This window comes from Rana temporaria (assembly GCF_905171775.1).
Source record: "Rana temporaria chromosome 2 unlocalized genomic scaffold, aRanTem1.1 chr2k, whole genome shotgun sequence".
In the NCBI taxonomy this organism is placed as follows: Eukaryota; Metazoa; Chordata; class Amphibia; order Anura; family Ranidae; genus Rana; species Rana temporaria.
Window position 1 is genome coordinate 543,974 of NW_024404415.1, and position 21,371 is coordinate 565,344.

Below are 21,371 nucleotides of genomic sequence, written 5' to 3' on the forward strand. Positions count from 1 at the left end.
ATCGAATAGCATAGTCAGGTGTAGTGATTACCCGAATCGCATCACAAGGCGTAGTGACTGCAGAACTCGCAGACAAGTTAGCCTGGCTGTGCGTTTTAGGGACAGTCAACGGTAAACTGGAGTGAATGATCGGCTCAGGTTCACAGACGGGCTCCTCATCCAGAGTGCTACATTGGCTAGAAAGTGCATCAGCCTGACTATTGCAGGACACATTCCGGACACCACTACATGTGGTAGGACGAGCAAAAGATTCTGGAATGGTGGCAACAGGAAGTTTCTCTTTTGGGGCAACCTTGGGTAGGCAAGACGTGGAACAGGAGGGACCCCAAGCCAGGATCTGTCCGGCAGTCCAGTCAATGTGAGGAGAATGGAGTCTTAACCAAGGAAGACCCAAAACGATAGGAGCTGAGGTCTTAGGTAGAACAAGGAAGGATATCCACTCCTGGTGAAGTGTGCCTACTGACATCTTAACAGGGACTGTCTGGAAGCGAATAGGACCCCCCGGGAGAACAGTGCCATCAATCGCCGAGACCACCAATGGTGTGGTGAGGGGCAAAAGGGTAAGTCTCATGGACGATGCGATTTCCCAGTCTATGAAATTGCCAGCGGCTCCGGAATCCAGATATGCCGAGACCGAATGAGAAGAAGCACCAAAATGAAGGGACACAGGAAGAAAAAGACGAGAAGGTGAAGGAGATATTTCTGGATCCAATACTCCACCTTCCAGATGTATTGAACCCGAGCGTTTTTCGGGGCGAAGAGGGCAAGTGTCACGAAAATGACTTTTGCCCCCACAGTATAGACACAGGCCTAGAGTTCTGCGCCTGGCACGTTCCTCAGGGGATAGCCTGGTCCGACCCAGCTGCATGGGTTCCTCAGTTGGCAAGGGATGCTCCACGGGTCGAAGAGAGGGGAGCTCAGGCTGACTAAGGGCCAAGGGATGTTGGCGTCGCTTTTCTAGGGTCCTTTCCTGAAAGCGAATATCGATCTGATTACACAAGGAGATCACTCCGTCCAGATCAGTGGGGATGGTTCTTCCTGCTAGTTCATCCTTCACTCTATCAGATAGGCCATGCAAAAAGGTTGCGACTAAGGCCTCATTGTTCCAGCTCAGTTCAGCTGAGTGGATACGGAACTGAAGAGAATATTGTCCCACTGAACGGGATTCTTGGCGGAGACGTAAAAGGGCGCTGGCTGCTGAAGAGACACGAGCCGGTTCTTCAAAGATATTCCGAAAAAGTTTTAAGAAAACAGGCAGGCTAGAAACCACTGGATCATTCAATTCCCACAGAGGGGCAGCCCAGGCTAAGGCCTCCCCGGAGAGGAGAGAAATGATATAGGCTATCTTGGCCCGATCAGACAAGAAGTACTGGGGCAGGAGCTCAAAATGAATAGTGCATTGGCTAAGGAATCCCCTGCAGGCTTTGGAGTCTCCAGAAAAACGCATTGGAGGTGATAACTTCAGTGAATGCGACTCTGCGACTGGTGCAACAGGTGCAGCTGCTGGTTGTACTTGGGGTTGCGGATTCGGGGTTCCCAGCGAGGTCTGAAGCTGATCAAAGCGGGAAGCCAGATCCTGAAGGTAACGCATCACCTGATCCTGATTAGCTTCATGCGTCTCGAGTCTGCGAACAATGCACTGTAATGGATCATCTGCGGGGAGCGGCATGTCGGCCGGATTCATGGCTGTTCAAACTGTCAGGTCACCCGTAGCCAGGTGACAAGTGCACCCTGTTGGGGTCAGGGATGCACCACAGGGTGGTGAATCCTATGGCCGACTACTGCTAGCAGAGACGAAGCGTGAACCTAAGATCACCCAGGGCGCGGAGTCTAAGACCCAGTCTTGTATTCACCAGAGCCTTTGATGGTAAGGATGGTCTTGGCCGCGACTGGGTCCAGGTCGCATCCCCGAGATTCCTCAAGTCACACTCCGAAGCAGTCAGCAGGACAAACAGTGGTAATGGGCAAGCCGAGGTCAGGGCAACAGGCAGACAAGGATAACCGTGGGACATGCAAATAGTCAGGGGCACAGGCAGACAAGGAAGTCGGGGACAAGCCAAAACGGTACACAGAAAGATGAACGAAGCACTCTGCAAACAGGAACTAGCAACTATACTGCAGACAGGAACTAAGCATAGGAACACTGTTGAACAGCACTGCAGACCTGTAGAGCAAAGGTTAATATAGGCTTCCTGGGATGGACTAGGGTGGAGCCATACAGGAAGAGGAAGTGATAAGAAGGGAGACCAGAACAGGATCTGCCTCTAATGAACACATGGAGATCAGGTAGGCAGACAGACTTGATGCATATTCATGACACTGTATAACCTTCTCTGTTGACATGCTGATCGGCATGTGATCCAGGTGATGCTCCCAGTCAGATCTAATAAACACAGTATTTATTAGCATCAAGAGTACAACCACATAAATATAATCAACCGTATGTTCCGCAGCCATGTGGGCTCTATGTCTGTAAAGTGTGGGCTCTATGCCTGTAAAGTGTGGGCTCTATGCCTGTAAAGTGTGGGCTTTGATCAATAAAATCTCTGATATTTATGACTAGGATTTGACTAAGAGCATCACCTGGATTGCATCCCGATCAGCATGTCAGAGAAGGGTCCACTGCTGCTAAGCAACCTGCAGGGAGCTCAACTGTCTACAACCAATAGAGATCGGGCTCGGGTGTGTTTGAAATCCCACATGCCCGATCCCGCCAGGAAGCCGACACTCCACAGTGCTAATCAATGTATGGGCTGCCTAAGAGCCAAGACCAGCCATAGACAGTTTAAATCTCAGCTGGTTCAGCAGAAACTGGCTGAGATTTGAACCATTAATGAGCAGATTCTCTTATAATTATCACTAGTGGTTACTGTATAGTCACTAGTGATAATCACTGTTTGTCGGGAGAATATAATTGCTGGGCCTCCTATCACCACTGTGATATACCCCTGTCACCACTGTCTGTTGATGGGGGAATCATGCAAGTTTATTTCCTGCAATCTGTGGATGCAGGAAAGAAATTTGCACCGTTTATTATCTGTCTAACTGAAAGTGAGAGTAAATTGTGAATGTTTTGAAAGAACAGGAGAGGGGGAGGGAGACAGATGGGGGGGAGAGAGAAGGGATGGAGATAATGTAGTTCAGTGATTACAGTGTACTGCAGTCTGCAGTGCACACACTTTAACACGGCCCAGGCTAGAATATCTGGTTGTGTGAGCGCTCGCATTATGCAGTGTCGGCGAGCAGAGGGAGGGGGAGGAATCCCCCGCAGAGCTGACTGGGATCGCTCTCCCTCTCGGGGAGCAAAATACAAAAATTGCAATTTTTGGGGGGGCACATGGTGGGGCACAGCATGATGTTGGGGGGGGTCATGGCCCCCTCTGGCCCCCCCCCTAGGGACGCCTCTGGTTGTCAGCACCCAAGGCAAGACAAGTAGTTTGCACCCCTAACCCATGAGCATTTAGCGCTTCCCGAGACCCTTCCACTTGTACAGTATTAAAACCCTTATGGTACGTTTTAGGCTGTACCACTCTCTATGTTCTCCTTTCTTTCCCTTTTATCTCTCTCTATCCTAATTTCTTGTTTTTTTACCCCAATCCCTCTCCAGCTGTCTTTCTTGCTCTTTCTCTCCCTCTTTTTCTCTCCCTTTCATGTATTCTCTATTTTATTTCCTTCTCTTACTCCTTGGTGGGTAGGTGGGGGGTATGGGATGAGCGGCAGTGCTGGCAGGGGGGTTTGGGATGAGCGGCAGTGCTGGTGGGGGGTTGGGATGAGCGGCAGTGCTGGTGGGGGGTTTGGGATGAGTGGCAGTGCTGGTGGGGGGTTTGGGATGAGTGGCAGTGCTGGTGGGGGGTTTGGGATGAGTGGCAGTGCTGGTGGGGGGGTTTGGGATGAGTGGCAGTGCTGGTCGGGGGGGTTTGGGATGAGTGGCAGTGCTGGTGGGGGGTTTGGGATGAGTGGCAGTGCTGGTGGGGGTTTGGGATGAGCGGCAGTGCTGGTGGGGGGTTGGGATGAGTGGCAGTGCTGGTGGGGGTTTGGGATGAGTGGCAGTGCTGGTGGGGGTTTGGGATGAGTGGCAGTGCTGGTGGGGGGTTGGGATGAGTGGCAGTGCTGCAGGGAGTTCTGATTGGCCAACTTAGGTGCTCCTGATCAAGGTCATCTGCTGATCTGAGTACTGTAGTGGGGAATTTTAATGGCAATTATATTCACAGGTAGTGTTACTCACTGTTTCCGGCTTCACTGTTTCTCCGACTTTGTGGTGTTTCTCGTAGCAGTGACACCTATGCCGAAATCAGGAGATAGGGTCTCCTCCAGCCCCTCCCACTTCACATTCCTCACCAGTCAGCTGAGCTCTAGTCTCAGCCCCCCAGCCATGCCGTGAACTGAATGGGCGGCTGAAAAAACAGTGAGTGTGCAGCTGCAAAAAGGCTGGGAGAGAGAGTGGTGCGGGCTTCGGTAACAGCCCAGGATCTGGTGACCCCTGGCAAATCATCATTTGACCCCCGAGGGGGTCCCGACCCCCAGGTTGAGAACCACTGCAATAGATGAACACAAGAATGAGAACTCTTAATTCATTGAACTATTGAATTCATGTTTCTCATACTTTCATGTACAAGCCATAGAAAAGAAAATCCATAGAAAGTAATTATTTAAAACAACATATACAACAAAGCTTTATAAAATACATCAAATAAAATCATCTGATAATTCAAACAAATAGCATGAAATGTAACCAAAAATAACAATATTTATATTACATAGAAGCAGGAACTCCTAGTTACAGTGCAAATCCAGGAAATGGGGAAGTAGTTTAGGTGGGACACGATTAGAGGGATCACCGGAAATTCATCTGTGACACATCGAGGATGTCATACAAGAAGATGGCGGGCAGTATTGGGGAACATGGAGGGACTGAATACAATGCATACACCCTGAGGTCATACAAGAAGATGATGGAGAACTGTAAGAAATGTAGACTTGCTGAGGTCATACAAGAAGAGGGTGGGTAGTATTGGGGAACATGGAGGGACTGAATACAATGCATACACCTTGAGGTCATACAAGAAGATGGTGAGTAGTACTGGGGAACATGGAGGGATTGAATACAATGCATACACCTTGAGGTCATACAAGAAGATGGTGGGTAGTACTGGGGAACATGGAGGGATTGAATACAATGCATACACCTTGAGGTCATACAAGAAGATGGTGGAGAACTGTGAGGCCCCATACACACGTCCGAGAAACTCGACGGGCAAAACACATCGTTTTGCTCGTCAAGTTCCTTGTGAAGCCGCCGAGGATCTCAGCGAGCCGAGTTTCCTCATTGACTAACGAGGAAATAGAGAACATGTTCTCTATTTGGCTCGACGAGTTCCTCCTCGGTTTCCTCGGCCAAAAGTGTACACACGACCGGGTTTCTCTGCAGAATACGGCTCCGATCGAGTTTCTGGCTGAATTCTGCCGAGAAACTCGGTCGTGTGTATGGGGCCTAAGAAATGTAGACTTGCTGAAGTCATACAAGAAGATGGTGGGTAGAATGGGAGGAAGAAGGAGGGATTATATAGGGATAAGCAATTAGTGGACCTCCAGCTGTTGCAAAACTACAAGTCCCATCATGCTTTTGCCTCTGGGCGTCATGCTTGTGACTGTCAGAGTCTTGCTATGCCTCATGGGAATTGTAGTTCTGAAACAGCTGGAGGTCCGCTAATTGCATATCCCTGGATTATAGGAAAAACAGACTTGCTGAGGTCATACAAGAAGATGTATTGTAGAATGGGAGGAAGAATGAAGGATTATAGGAAATGTAGACTTGCTACAGTCATACAAGAAGATAGCGGGTAGTATAGGAGGAAGAAGGAGGGATTGTACCAAATGTTGGACATCCAAGAAGAGGGTGGGTAGTATATGAGAAAGAAGGAGGGATTGTAGGAAATGTAGATATGCTAAAGTCATACAAGAAGATGGCGGGTAGTAGGGGAGGAAGAAGGAGGGATTGTACCAAATGTTGGACATCCAAGAAGAGGGTGGGTAGTATTGGGGAACATGGAGGGACTGAATACAATGCATACACCATGAGGTCATACCAGAAGATGGTGGAGAACTGTAAGAAATGTAGACTTGCTGAGGCCATACAAGAAGATGGTGGGTAAAATGGTAGGAAGAAGGAGGGATTATAGGAAACATAGACTTGCTGAGCTCATACAAGAAGATGGCGGGTAGAATGGGAGGAAGAAGGAGGGATTGTACCAAATGTTGGACATCCAAGAAGAGGGTGGGTAGTATTGGGGAACATGGAGGGACTGAATACAATGCATACACCTTGAGGTCATACCAGAAGATGGTGGAGAACTGTAAGAAATGTAGACTTGCTGAGGTCATACAAGAAGATGGCGGGTAGAATGGGAGGAAGAAGGAGGGATTATAGGAAACATAGACTTGCTGAGGTCATACAAGAAGATGGTGGGTAGAATGGGAGGAATGCAAAAAGTAGGAAGGAAGGTTTGGACAGTCGCACTCCAAAAAAATTGGTTCCTTTATTGTAAAATCATATCACAAAAATACATGCCACAGCAAAAAAACAGATGCAAGCTGACGCATTTCACACTGTAACTCAGTGCTTAATCATAGCTAACATACACAACAAATGGATATCGAATATATACTCTGATCCACTGATCACACGGCCAGTGGGATGGTGATTGGAGACCCAATTAACAAGTAATTAGCTGGTATCTCCTGTGAACGCAGATGAATCCAAAACATGTGATTAAGAATGGAAGGAAGAAGGAGGGATTATAGGAAATGTAGACTTGCTGAGGTCATACAAGAAAATGGCGGGTAGTATAAGGCAAAGGAGGAAAGATTGTAAGAAATGTAGACCATGCTGGGGTCCAACAAGAAGATGGTGGGTATTACTGGGGAACATGGAGAGATTGTAGGAAATGTAGACTTGCTGAGGTCATACAAGAAGATGGTGTGTAGAACGGAAGGAAGAAGGAGGATTAAATGTAACCAAAAATAACAATATTTATATTACAAAGAAGCAAGAACTCCTAGTTATAGTGCAAATCCAGGAAAGGGGCATTAGTTTAGGTGGGACACGATTAGAAGGATCACCAGAATTTCATCTGTGACACATCCGGATGTCATACAAGAAGATGGTGGGTAGAATGGGAGGAAGAAGGAGGGATTGTAGGAAATGTAGGACATACAAGAAGATGGTGGGTAGAATGGGAGGAAGAAGGAGGGATTGTAGGAAATGTAGGACATACAAGAAGTTGGTGGGTAGTATTGGGGAACATGGAGGGACTGAATACAATGCATACACACTGAGGTCATACAAGAAGATGGTGGATATTATGGGGCAAAGAAGGAGGGATTGTAGGAAATGTAGACATGCTCAGGGCATAGAACCAGGTGGTGGGCAGTATTGGGAAACGAGGAGGGATTGTAGAAAATGTAGATGTGCTGAGATCATACAAGAAAATGTCAGGTATTATTTGGGAACAAAAAAGCATTGTAGGAAGTGTAGTCATGTTGAGGTCATACAAGAAGATGGCGGGTAGTAGGGGAGGAAGAAGGAGGGTTTATAGGAAATGTAGACATGTTGAGGTCATACAAGAAGATGGCGGGTAGTAGGGGAGGAAGAAGGAGGGTTTATAGGAAATGTTGACATGCTGAGGTCATACAAGAAGATGGCTGGTAGTAGGGGAGGAAGAAGGAGAGTTTATAGGAAGTGTAGTCATGTTGAGGTCATACAAGAATATGGCGGGTAGTAGGGGAGGAAGAAGGAGAGTTTATAGGAAATGTAGACATGCTGAGGTCATACAAGAAGATGGTGGGTAGTAGGGGAGGAAGAAGGAGGGTTTATAGGAAATGTAGACATGCTGAGGTCATACAAGAAGCTGGCAGGTAGTAGGGGAGGAAGAAGGAGGGTTTATAGGAAATGTAGACATGCTGAGGTCATACAAGAAGATGGCAGGTAGTATGGGGGAGCCAGGAGGGAATGTCGGAAATGTAGACAAGGCTGAAATCATACAAGTAGGTGGATGGAAATATTAAGAAATGGGGAAGAACTGTAGGAATGGTAGATACACTGAGATTATACAAGAAGTTGTTGGGTAGTATTGGAGAACGAGGGGGGGTTATAGGAAGTGTAGACTCGCTGTGGTCATACAGGATAATGGTGGGGAAACAAGAGGGGATTGTAGGAAATGTAGACACGATCAGCTCATATAAGAAGATGGTGAGTAGTATTGGATAAAAAGGAGAGATTGAAGGATATGTAGACACAATGAGGTCATACAAGAAGATGGCGGGTAGTACTGGGGAAATAGGAGGAATTGTGCGAAATGTAGACACGATGAGGTCATAGAAGACGTGGATAGAAGTAGGAGTGATTGAAGGAAATGTAGACACACTGAGGTCATACAAGAAGATGGCGGGTAGTACTTGGGAAAGAGGAGGGATTGAAGGAAATGTAGACACACTGTAAAAGGGAAATGTAGACACACTGAGGTCATAGAAGACGTGGATAGAAGTAGGAGGGATTGTGGGAAATATAGACACGATAAGGTCATACAAGAAGATGGTGGGTAGTATCGGGGAACTTGGAGGGATTGTAGGAAATGTTTATGTCTTCCATAGCCAGGCAGAGGTGATAAAGGGATCGTTTTGCAGTAAAAGTCCGTTCTGAAGACCCAGATCTTTTTATATCAATCAAACACCGATCTTGTGTCCTTGTTGTCTCGTGTTGAAAGGCGGATTGTTCCTGTGTGTCCTATGTGGAGACGGTCTAGGATTTCTTTTTCATACCTCGTAGAATGCACCAATGGGCGATGAAGACAGGGGTCAGTGTCACAAACAGAGCCACAGAGCCCCCAATTAGGGAATTCTTCAAACACTCGAAACAAGGCTGATCTACAAAAGATGGGAGAGATCAGAGTGTGAGATATTTTCAAAATGTTTTTTCAGCTTTTATCTGTATTAGGTGGACACTCTTCAGTCAGAACATGTCACTTGTAGACTCACAATGAAGAAACGCAAACCAGAAATGATGGACAATTATTTTATTAATCCAATGCAAGCTGGAATTCTGACTTGTTTTGTGCCAAAACCAGCATTGTGAACCTTACATTCACTCTCCATTATATAACAACCCTAATTATAACACACTCACCCTCTTTTCCGATCCAATGCTGAGTCTACTCTTTGGTGTGTGGCCACCAGAACTTCTGGGTTTCACCTGGAGTGCCAGGGTGGCAACCAATCAGGACACAGCTTCACTAGGTCCCCTGAGCTTCTTAAGCTGCCAGTACTGCCCCTCTGCTGAACCCAGTGTGCCCCTTTGTGCCCCATTGCTCTAGGGATTCTGAAACATTCTAGTGACACCTCCATGACACCAGTGTCTAATCGTAGATTCTGTCACACTCTGCAGTTGTCTGGATTACTATGCTCCATCTTCAGTACCGTCTGAAGACTCTATTCTTAAATCCATTCCTGAAATCACCAAGACTCTCCTCCTCTTAGTGGATATGGAACCCCACCCATGAAAAATTTACCACATCACAATGTCTGTTATTAAAGTGATTGTAAAGTCTATATATGTTTCTTGTTAAAATAAAAAAAATGGTATTGCAGAGAGTGGTCTCTTACCTCTTCTTCTGGAGTCCCCCCTGTCTTCTCCTCTCTTCCTACAGGTGACCCCATAGCAAGCCATGCAAAAACAGTCAAGGAGGGGACAAAGGACGAGTGGCCAGTATTTGCTCTGGCCTCCGAACAGCTAAACATTTCCTCATTACTGGCCTATCATTCCTTGTTTTGCACTGTGTTGCTTTTTGGAGGTGACCATCTTGGTACAGGCAGGGCTATGCTTCCTCATTTCAAAGCTGCCCGCAAATGTCCTGATGACTGGTGCGGTAATGATAGAGGTGGAGGAAGCACAAATCTACAAAATTGAGGAATCAGAAGCAAGGAGATCCTTGCATGGCAGTGCCTCAAGTACAACTTCCTCTCCAGTAAGGAAAACAGTGAGCAGCACTGATATCACCAAACCTTACTCTTAATATGGAGATACCAACAGTCAGACTCAATAGTGCCTTAGATGATATCACACAGCAGATATACATTGATAAAGCTCAGCGTAGAGGAATGCCAAGGCAGAGTGTGTAGAAGGATGGGGAGCAGAGTGTGTAGAAGGATGGGGGGCAGAGTGCGAGTGTGGGGAAGGACGGGGAGCAGAGTGTGAGTGTGGGGAAGGACGGGGAGCAGAGTGTGAGTGTGGGGAAGGACGGGAAGCAGAGTGTGAGTGTGGGGAAGGACGGGGAGGAGAGTGTGAGTGTGGGGAAGGACGGGGAGGAGAGTGTGAGTGTGGAGAAGGACGGGGAGAAGAGTGTGAGTGTGGGGAAGGACAGGGGGCAGAGTGTGAGTGTGGGGAAGGGCAGGGAGCAAAGTGTGAGTGTGGGGAAGGATGGGGAGCAGAGTGTGAGTGTGGGGAAGGGCAGGGAGCAAAGTGTGAGTGTGGGGAAGGATGGGGAGCAGAGTGTGAGTGTGGGGAAGGACGAGGAGGAGAGTGTGAGTGTGGAGAAGGACGGGGAGCAGAGTGTGAGTGTGGGGAAGGACGGGGAGGAGAGTGTGAGTGTGGGGAAGGACGGGGAGGAGTGTGTGAGTGTGGAGAAGGACGGGGAGCAGAGTGTGAGTGTGGGGAAGGACGGGGAGCAGAGTGTGAGTGTGGGGAAGGATGGGGAGGAGAGTGTGAGTGTGGGGAAGGACGGGGAGGAGAGTGTGAGTGTGGGGAAGGACGGGGAGGAGAGTGTGAGTGTGGAGAAGGACGGGGAGGAGAGTGTGAGTGTGGAGAAGGACGGGGAGGAGAGTGTGAGTGTGAAGAAGGGCGAGGAGCAGAATGTGAGTGTGGGGAAGGACGGGGAAAAGAGTGTGAGTGTGGGGAAGGATGGGGAGGAGAGTATGAGTGTGGGGAAGGATGGGGAACAGAGTGTGAGTGTGGGGAGGGACGGGGAACAGAGTGTGAGTGTGGAGAAGGACGGGGAGCAGAGTGTGAGTGTGGGGAAGGACGGGGAACAGAGTGTGAGTGTAGGGAAGGACGGGGAGGAGAGTGTGAGTGTGAGGAAGGATGGGGAGCAGAATGTGAGTGTGGGGAAGGACGGGGAGAAGAGTGTGAGTGTGGGGAAGGACGGCGAGCAGAGTGCGAGGGTGGGGAAGGACGGGGAGCAGAGTGTGAGTGTGGGGAAGGATGGGGAGCAGAGTGTGAGTGTGGGGAAGGATGGGGAGCAGAGTGTGAGTGTGGGGAAGGACGGGGAACAGAGTGTGAGTGTGGGGAAGGGCAGGGAGCAGAGTGTGAGTGTGGGGAAGGACGGGAAGCAGAGTGTGAGTGTGGGGAAGGACGGGGAGCAGAGTGTGAGTGTGGGGAGGGACGGGGAGGAGAGTGCGAGTGTGGGGAAGGACGGGGAGGAGAGTGTGAGTGTGGGGAAGGACGGGAGGAGAGTGTGGGGAAGGACGGGGGGAGAGAGTGTGAGTGTGGGGAAGGGCAGGGAGCAGAGTGTGAGTGTGGAGAAGGACGGGGAGCAGAGTGTGAGTGTGGGGAGGGACGGGGAGCAGAGTGCGAGTGTGGGGAAGGACGGGGAGGAGAGTGTGAGTGTGGGGAAGGACGGGAGGAGAGTGTGGGGAAGGACGGGAGGAGAGTGTGGGGAAGGACGGGGGGAGAGAGTGTGAGTGTGGGGAAGGGCAGGGAGCAGAGTATCAGCATAAGAAAGGACAGGGAGGAGAGGTCACTCTCTACTCACCTGGGCAGGAGATTTGGGTGTTGTTGCTCTCTTTCATGCTCACTGAGTTTTGTACAGAACAGCTGACATTCATTGGGCCAGTCTTGAGATCTTCGTTATTGAAGGTGATATTAGGGGAGGGGTCTCCATTAAATACTGTCCCATTCACTGTCCAATTATAAGTGACATCCTGATCCTTCTCTACCACACAAGAGACACTGACACTTCCATTGTTTTGGCAGGAGAAGATCACATAAGGTGTAGAGGGTGGAGCTGAAAAGAAATTGAGGAAACTTACAAAGGAGGAGATGATGAGGAAGTAGAAGACAAGAAAGAAAAGGGGAAGAAAGGAAATAAAGGTAGAAACAAGAAGAGTGTAGAGGTGAGGTGCGGTGAGGAGATGAAAAGAGAGAAAGAAATGGTGAGAGGAGCAGAGTACGGGGAAGGATGAGGAATTACTGCTAAGAAGAAGAGGAATTATAGAGTGAACATGGGGAAGGACCACTCAAGTGATTGGCAGAGCAGGGTTTGCTTCGTACCCTCTTGTTTGGGGGTCAAGGACCAGCCAAACTATTCAGCCTTTTTGCCCACCCAAACCTCTTGATGGAAGTATCATCAGCCATTGCTTATTCGGTGGTATTACTACCCCCAATAAAAAATGGTTGTAACATCTCGTAGGCTGCTAGCGTTGTTGGTTGCCAAGGTGAAGGCAGTCACCAGCATCCTAGCAACCACTATCCCTATACTTGGTGGCTCATATAAATGCTGATGGGCATCCTGGGTGAGGACAGTGACAAAATATGGTCATAGACGTCAGCCAGAGCCCAGTCCATATGTTGACATTCAGCTGTGGAGGAGTTGGTCAGAATATGTAAAGGTAGGCTGGAAATCTGGGGGTTACTTTATTTTATTATTCCCCATGTAGAATCCTACATCTTCCCAGCTATGAATGTGTAGATGAATCACTTATCCTCATCAACATGGGTACCAGGTGCTATGCTAGGGGGGTCCCGCCTGCAAGGTACCCTCCATATGTTGAGTGAAGAAATGTCACCAGCACTCCAAGGATTCTTTAAAATGGGCCAAAGCTTTATTTTCTCTTTTCAAGTGACTTGCCTGATGAAGGGGCTCTGCGTAGCTCCGAAACACTGCCTTATGTTTACCATCTGACTACGGAAATAAAGCTTTGGACCTATTTTGAAGAATCCTTGGTGTGCTGGTGACATTTCTTCACTCAACATATGGAGGGGACCTTTCTGGAGGGGACCTTTCTGGAGGGGACCCCCCCCAGCATAGCACCTTTTTCATTTTCAGGAACGTGTGTGTGACAGACCTAGCCGGGACAGAGGCTTTTGGAGAGGACTGAATGCTGGCCTCTTGCCTTCTGATTATGGGCCCTGGATTTTAAGGGAACAATACTCTTTGTGAGGTGTATGCCTGGGGACCTTGAAGTAATGTTACTTTGGATTCAAGTCCATGTCCCCCCAAAACACACAGACTCTGGGAACCCTGTATATGCCATATTGTAGTGATGGCTTCATAATGTTGGGGCTCATAAAATATGATGATGTCATCAACTCCACTCACCTGTCTGTCTGTTGTTGGCTATAATGTGTTTATTGTAAATAAGTTTGTGTGGGCTCTAAGAGTATTTCGCCCATTGTTGTTTGTGTTAATTAACTCTGCTATTGTGTGAAGAAGTTCTGTGTTTATATTTATGATAATGTTGATTGTGTCTTCTGAGCTAAAAGATGGCAAGTCTGGCCTAAAGGTCACATCTCTGAGTCACCTAGGCTGTCTAAAGGATTAGTAACTTGTATGGATGTTAAGGGGTATCATGGCAGCTATGTTTACGTTGTGCATAAAATGCATAAAGTGGCCAGTTTATGTCAATTAATGGTAATTTAAATGGTATTTTCTGACTAACTCAATGGCAGCACACCCATGGGTAGTCTCTGCCCTTGCTTCTACCCTGGAGGACCCTGCTCCAATGAATTTGAGGCTGACCCAGGCCATGTGATCTATTGTGTGATCCTGTTACTACTTAACAAGATGTGTTATGGAAAAAACTTCCCTTACGTTGCTGCCAAAAACGTTGTAGCAATTCCACCTGTTGACTAAACACGCCATGGTTCTCTCTTCTACTCCATCTCAGTATCAGTCCCTCTGTCACTCAGAAAAGATCTTTGGCCACAGGGTACAATACTGCCTCCTTGTCCATCCCATCATTTCCTTGCTGGCATGTAATTCAAAGTGATTTAAGCATCCCCTAAGAAAAAAAATTCCCTCCCCACTTGTGGAAAGACGAAGGATGACATGTTCCATCTGCTGGATGTTGGCAGGTGACTTCCAACTTACTCACAAGCTTCAACTTCTTTTAGGAACTTAGACCATCGCTTTCACCTTCCCTGGCAGAATCAGAGAGAAGCAAACATCATCCAGAATCATCTCCGGAGGGATTACGTTGCTAGCTAATGGGTTTAGGTGGCTAAAGGTTTGACTTCTTCACAAGCCATGACCAACTTAACCAGAAGTGGACTTTGTGGACTCCCTGTCACGGGGGACCAGAAGTAATTGTAGGGTGACAGCATGGTGTGCCACTAGATCCGGACCCTGACACTGATTCACCCGTTACTAATAGAGATAGGGTAGGGAGAGTATGGAAAAGGACAATTATCATACTATGAGCATGGGGAAGGACAGAGAGCAGAGCAAGAGGAAAAATGTGACTATAAGGAAGGACAAGGAACCGAGGCAGAGTGTGGGAAAGGACAGAGAACCGAGGGAAAGTGTGGGGAAGGACAGGGAACCAAGAGAGAGTGTGGGGAAGGAGAGGGAACTGAGGACAGCATGGGGAAGGACAGGGAGAGTGTGAGGAAGGACAGGTAACCAAAGAAGAGCATGGGGAAGGACAAGAGCGTGGGGAAGGACAGGGAACTGAGGAACAGTGTGGGGAAAGACATGGAACTGAGGGAGAGCATGGGGAAGGACAGGGAACAGAGTGTGGGGAAGGACAGGGAACAGAGTGTGCATGTGGGGAAGGACAGAGAGCAGAGTGTGAGTGTGGGGAAGGACAGGGAGCAGAGTGTGAGTGTGGGGAAGGACAGGGAGCAGAGTGTGAGTGTGGGGAAGGACAGGGAGCAGGGTGTGAGTTTTGGGAAGGACAGGGAGTAAAGGGAGAGTGCAGGGAAGGACAGGAAACTGAGGGAGAGCATGGGGAAGGACAGGGAGCAGAGTGTGAGTTTTGGGAAGGACAGGGAACAGAGTGTGAATGTGGGGAAGGACAAGGAGCAGAGTGTGAGTTTTGGGAAGGACAGGGAGCAGAGGGAGAGTGCAGGGAAGGACAGGGAACTGAGGGAGAGCATGGGGAAGGACAGGGAGCAGAGGTAACTCTCTACTCACCTGGGCAGAAAATGTTGGTGTTGTTGCTCTCAGCTGACATTCAGATTCAGAGGGTCAGAGATGACTTCTTCATTAATAATGGTGATATTACGGGAGTGATTTCCAGGAAGAAAAAACCCTTTCACTGTCCAGTTATAAGATACATCCTCATTCTTCTCTAACACGCAGGAGACACTTGCACTTCCATCATTATTGCAAGAGAAATTCACACGGGGTGCAGAGAGGGGATCTGAGGAGATATCCAACACATTTACACAAGCTGCCTCCTTAAAACATGTAGCACCCTGGGGTTTAGTCAGGGAGCTCCTCACCAAATTCCTTGTCAGAAGTAATACCATAGTTAAACTGTTGATGAGACATCCATTGATTTCTCCCTAAGTTTGGCCTTGTTGTACTTTTCTCTTCTGCCACTAGATGGCCGGGCCATTGGTGGTACAGGATATGAGAAGGACAACCCAAGATCAGGTTATGGGTATATGGGGTGTCTCAGCCAATGAGCAGGGGTTTTCTTGAATCCTGTGGCCTGCTGGGAGAGCCTATATATTTGGGTGGAGTCAAGTGATCTGTGTTCTGTGCCACCTGGACGGCTGTCTGGGTGGACGTGTGTCGTATGCTCTGGGCTGCCAGGCCAGAGATTGGGTCTATCCCGGGGGCATCTGGCTGCTAGGCTGTCTGAGGGCCTATCCAGAAGTGAGAGAGCAGTGCAGGGTTGGGATTGCTGCTTGCAGTCCAACCAGAAGTGACGGTTCTGCCGGCCGGAGAACGTGTGAGTGGTCAGAGGTACAAGGGACCGGAACCATATTATCACCGAACGGGCATGGTGAAGAATCGGGAAACTTCAGTGGGTATCAAGTCAGGGACTCAACCAGCGGAGGTGATGCTTGCAGAGCAGCCTTGTGTGTCAAGCCAGGGACTGAGCCGGTCAGCAGAGGTGAAGCTTGAAGGTATCCAAAGTGCCAAGCTAGGGACCCAGCAGGGAAGCGCTTGAGGAAGATACTATTGTGGAAATTTTATGAAGATGTATTTAATATGTATTGTCATAGTGTCTCCCAGTGATAGTTCTCCTGCAGCCCGCTCTAAAGAGCTGACTGGGGCAGACTGACGCAAGTTGAGACCCGTTTGGTAGTGAAAAGCTTCCTGTAAGATGTGGAGAAATGTTTGCAGAGTGGGGATATGTCCACCAGCAAAGGGCCCCTGTATAATGCACAGACGATCGTCTGGGGGGATGTGTTCACTCTGCAAAGACATTTTTGGTTATGGGGGATGTACACTCGTGTGTCTCTGTTTGTCTGATCAACACTTCGGGAGGCCATGGTGTGTTCCTGCAGATAATCTCCCATCCTCAGGAACGGTAGTATAATCCGGGTATGTGTTGTTCTCTGAACAATACAGAATAAGGATTCATACAAATGGTAAAAACTGGATTCTTTGTGTGCATTGTGGTCGGAGGCGGGCAGTGTTCATGAGTACTTAGGCCAGCCATGTGGCACCAGGGGCGGGGAATCATACACACTGCCCCTGCCCAGACATGCCCATAAACTCCCCTAGTCATTGTTCATTGGTTGAGATTTGTATGACTCCTCCTGTTTGAAGGAATGCCTGTGCTTGATTGGCCGAATGTAAAGCTAACACGATCTATTGTTATATAAATGAAGATTGCTCCCATTATCAGCAAGTCTGCCTGTGGAGCTCAGGATGTGAGGACGGTGGTCATGTCTGTGTTATTTGGGAAGATACGGGGTGTAAAGGGATGTGTTATACCAAAAGGCTGAAAGGGTCGATCTATTAGCGCAGGAGACTTGGATTACGCACATCGTATAGTGGAATTTTCACATCAGTAATGGCGAGCCAAGATATTATGGAGCGAACAGAACCTCCAACACACCAGAAGAGGAAGGAGGGAGAGCAGATCCCAGTCCAGGACATCAAACTGTTTGAAATCCTTTGTTGTCCTGAGGCAAAGGGATTTGTTTTCTCTCTCCGATGTGTTAGGGAGGTTCTGCTTCGCAAAAGAGCAAATCTTTCATCTTTTGGTATAATGGAGGGATTTTAATTGGATGTTTGTTATTGTAGCTGGGTCTGTTGTTTGGGACACTTACCTCCTCTATAGGACCCATTTAATACGACCTAAAATGTTTGTGAAAGTAACTGTATGCTGTGCAATAAGTTTGTGATGTATATAAGAAATATAAATGTATGGATTGGGATTATTACCTATTTATGAGACCAACAAGTAGATTGTTTAACTAACTCAAGACACAGATGGTTTGGTGGACTTTGATGGTTGTTTAGAAAAGGTTTGGTTTGAAAATGGCTGCCGCATATTTAAGTGGCCATGTGGCTCAGATGGGGGGGGGGATCGTGCAATAAATGTTACTGTTTTAATACTACACTTAGAGAAGCGCCCCCCCCCCCTGTTTCTTTTATATGTTTTGCAGAGTTGCTGGACACACTCTGAGGATGGCGGCCTCTTTTTAAATCACCTCTTTACCGTTGGTTCGACTTTGTTTTTACCTAAAGACTGACTAATCAAATGTGCATTATTACAAACTAAGGGCATGGCCTCCTGGAGCGCCAGATACCCAATTTACCTTCACAAAAAGGGTGAGGGGCCCTGGGAGGGACCCGAGAAGAGGAGGATCGGGGCTGCTCTGTGCAAAACCAACTACATAGTATACATACAAGTATAACATGTTTATTGAAAAGATTAGTAAGAAAACCCGTGCTATGGGAATGAGTACAGTATTGTGTGCCAAGCCAGGGACCGAGCAAGCCAGTGGGGTGACACTGGAGGAGTATCTGTGAGTGCCAACCTATGGACCCAGCAGGGAAGCGGGGGTGACGCTTGAGGAAGATACTGAACAAGAAAGTTGGAAGAGCTCAGGACATCCAGTGGCAGGGGATCAGCGGGTCTAAGTGATAGACTGGGAGCTCAGTTGAGTGAAGATCTACAATAGGAGATGGTAGAAGAGGCGAAGAAGTTCATTACAACCATTGTTAGAAACTGTTTGAAGATTGTTGCCATAGGTGACAGCGGTCCTACTCATGCAGATGTGGTGTCGTTATGGATGCCTTTCCTTGCATGGCTGTCTGCCTATAGAAGTCTCGGAGTCTTCTAAATTAACATCGCAACTACTAAAGGGTGCCCTGGCGCCAAACCTCTCCCCCACAGTTCTGTTTGAGAGACAATAAATCTCTTTGCATTCAAGAAGTGTCTGGCGCCAATGAATCTATCTTACATTACACCCACCATGCCTTGTAACCCACTCTACATAGAAGGATGTCAGCTGTCTCTATCTCTGGAGGTCATCATTAGGCCTGGAGAGGCCCGGGACTTGGCTACATACACAAGATAAAGTCCACAAAATTTCTGAAGCTGAAAAAATAGGTAGGAAAGACCAAACACGTCTAGTAACAAGTCTAGTAAAATGTATTGCCAATGAAAAATGTACACCTCAGGAAAAGCCCTCCAACTCCATGGACAGGGGGGCCAAAAGCCAGAGGGAAGGGGTAAAAGAGGGTCACTTACCAGCTTAAGTGGCCTAAAGCAGTGTTTCCCAACTCCAGTCCTCAAGGCACACCAACAGGTCATGTTTTCAGGCTTTCCATTATTTTGCGCAGGTGATTTGATCAGTTTCACTGCCTTAGTAATTACCACGGCCGTTTCATCTGAGGGAAATCCTGAAAACATGACCTGTTGGTGTGCCTTGAGGACTGGAGTTGGGAAACACTGGCCTAAAGGATAGAAGGGGAAGCAATGGCTAGGGGGAACTTGCCTGGGGGAGAGGAAAAAGAGGGTGGAGAGTGTCCTGTGCGGTTCAGTCCACTGTGCTACCCTAGGAGGGGCCATGGAGATGGTCATATCGAAAGCAGGGCGCAGACCAGACCTAAATGGTCATTAAAGGTAATCCAAGGGTCCCACCTCTCAGGAACTTGGAGTGGGTGTCCGTGAGAATAGACACAAGCTTCTTATGCACCATGGTTCCCATAAGGCGCTGTTTAACCTCAGCAATATGAAGGAACGGTTGGCGCCAGGCCTTAGCCATGCTGCCAGGAAGACAAACTCCACCAGCTTCCTATGGGCTTTAGTCAAGGATGGAATGGACTTATGCACACCCTTCCAAGCACTGAAACATGGTGATACCTCCATAATCTGCTCCATCATTTGTTTCCAACATATTCCTCCTTTCTACAAAAATTTGCAACCTAATGCCTCGTACACACGATCGGAATTTCCAATGGAAAAAGTACGACAGACTTTTTCCGTCTGAAATTCGGACCGTGTGCATGCCGTATCGGAGTAATTCCATCAGAAATTCCTATGAATTCCATCAGAGTTTACACAGAGAACATGTTCTCTTTTCCTCCGATGTGAATTTGGTCGGACAAAGGTCAGGGCATAAGAAGACCAAACAGCACTGATACTGACTTCTTATCAATAGTCATTAGCTTAGCCTTCATCTCTGTCTCTAACCACTCCCCTTGGTCACTGACATAGGCAGAGAGCAGTGACACTTTATGGTCACAGGAAGGACAAAGGGGTCTTTGAGTCAAGGGCTGGGATTGGCTGCCTGACTTCAACTTCTCTACGTGGTGTAAGAGGCAAATTGTGGGCACCCAATGGGGGAATAATGGGATCTCCGGGGATGGACTGTAGTAGAGATTTTTTGTTCACTTGTTATGTATTGGAGCGTCCTTTATAGAGGAATAGTTCATATTTCACAGCTGTTTCTCTAAACATTAGCAAGGGAAATTGGTTATTCTAAAGACCATCTTGTGTTTCTATGTCGGTGATTTTCTATTAGTTTAGATCTGAAGTAATTGTAGCGTCGGGTTGCTTTCCAGAACCGGTGCTAGTGTAAATTTAGAGGGGTCAGAGAGTTAAGTAACTCTGACCACATTGATTGATTCAAATTTAAGGCTTCTGTCTCAGCTTTGGCTGTGCTGTGGGCTCGCTTTGTCGTTCCTGGGGTGCTGATCTCACCCCAGGTCGGTAGGTGGCAGCAGTTGAGTCAGAGATTTGGATGCTTTCTCCCGGTGGCCTATCAGTAGGGGATTTCCTTGCTGGGCATGCTGGGAGGGGGTATTTATGGGGCGGATGCCATTTTTTTTAGAGAGTTCTTTTTCACGTGTGGCGCCCACCTTTAGGATGGCCATACCATGGCGCCCCAGCGAGATGGCCTTCCGGGCCGGGGCGCGCGTGCTACGCGGTGTTCCATGTTCCGGGACCATGTTGGCCTGGAGCATTTGAGCTGTGGATGGGGCCTAGTGATCGACTGGGTCCCAAAGCTAAAAGGGGTCCCAGGCGTTGGTCCTGTGAGAGAGGAAGCTGATCGGTGGAGAGTCTGACTGAGGATTACCAAGAGAGGCTGGTGTTCCAAGAGGGTTCTGACCATCCACCGGGGACCAAGGTAACCGGGTGCTGAGAGGCTGGACATCGGTCGCATATCTGCCGGTAACCTACTGAACTACCTGAAGGAGACCTGGGTGTCGAATTTCCATTGTTGCAGCCAAAGGGAGGGTCTGTGGCAGAGACTTGTGCCCAAGTTCCGAGTGACACTCTGGCTGCCAGGTGCATTATACCCATTCCGGCTGGAGTGGTGGAGAAAAGGAGTTGTCATTGGAAGCAGGACTGTTTCCCTATTATGTACGCCTGAATCTGTTATTCCTCATTTCTACTATCTCTACTTTCCTCACCAAGTTTTACTGTTTTGCCCGGCTGGGTAAAAAAGAGCACAGAAAAGACATGTGGACATTCCATTTGCTTCAACTTTCATCAGACACCCCTAGACAGCGGAGACACACGAGGTAACATGCCACCCAAAACAAACCAGCAGCTCCTTCGGGAGTACCGCTACATAATTATTAGATTTTAGTTACATGTGTTCTTTTTAGAAGCGAGGTCTCCCCATCTACAGTATATGCTAATGAACCTGTTGGGCTGTTTCGTGAACTCTGTACAGGAAATGAGGTGGCAGGAAGTGAGGGGGAGAAGAAAGGACTTTGAACAAGCCATGTGATCGGGAACAAGGGAGCAACAGTTTTTTGGAGGACTTTGGAGAAACAAGCAGTCTGGAAGATCCTGGATGACAACTCCATCACCAGGAAGAAAGACCCAAGTTGATAGATGTTTGGTAGGCCTATCGGATACATTGTACATGCTTATTTGCTAAAAAGAATAGTCAGCTT

At 48.1% G+C, this 21,371-nt stretch overlaps 1 protein-coding gene and 1 long non-coding RNA gene across 2 annotated transcripts in view; both read right to left on the bottom strand.

The window, feature by feature from the left end:
• Nucleotides 1-4,660: 4,660 nt before the first annotated feature.
• Nucleotides 4,661-7,141, bottom strand: LOC120921652. Its single transcript, XR_005744924.1, has 2 exons — nt 6,322-7,141; nt 4,661-5,048 (listed from the first exon to the last, which is right to left on the bottom strand). It is a non-coding gene; the product is annotated as an uncharacterized LOC120921652 (long non-coding RNA).
• A 31-nt stretch (nt 7,142-7,172) lies between these two features.
• LOC120921651 overlaps nt 7,173-21,371 on the bottom strand; it is a 61,400-nt gene continuing 47,201 nt past the window's right edge. The window contains exon 6 of the mRNA XM_040334166.1: nt 7,173-8,922. Coding sequence (XP_040190100.1) covers nt 8,798-8,922 — 125 coding nt within the window. The 3' untranslated portion in view covers nt 7,173-8,797. The remainder of the gene's footprint in view (nt 8,923-21,371) is intronic.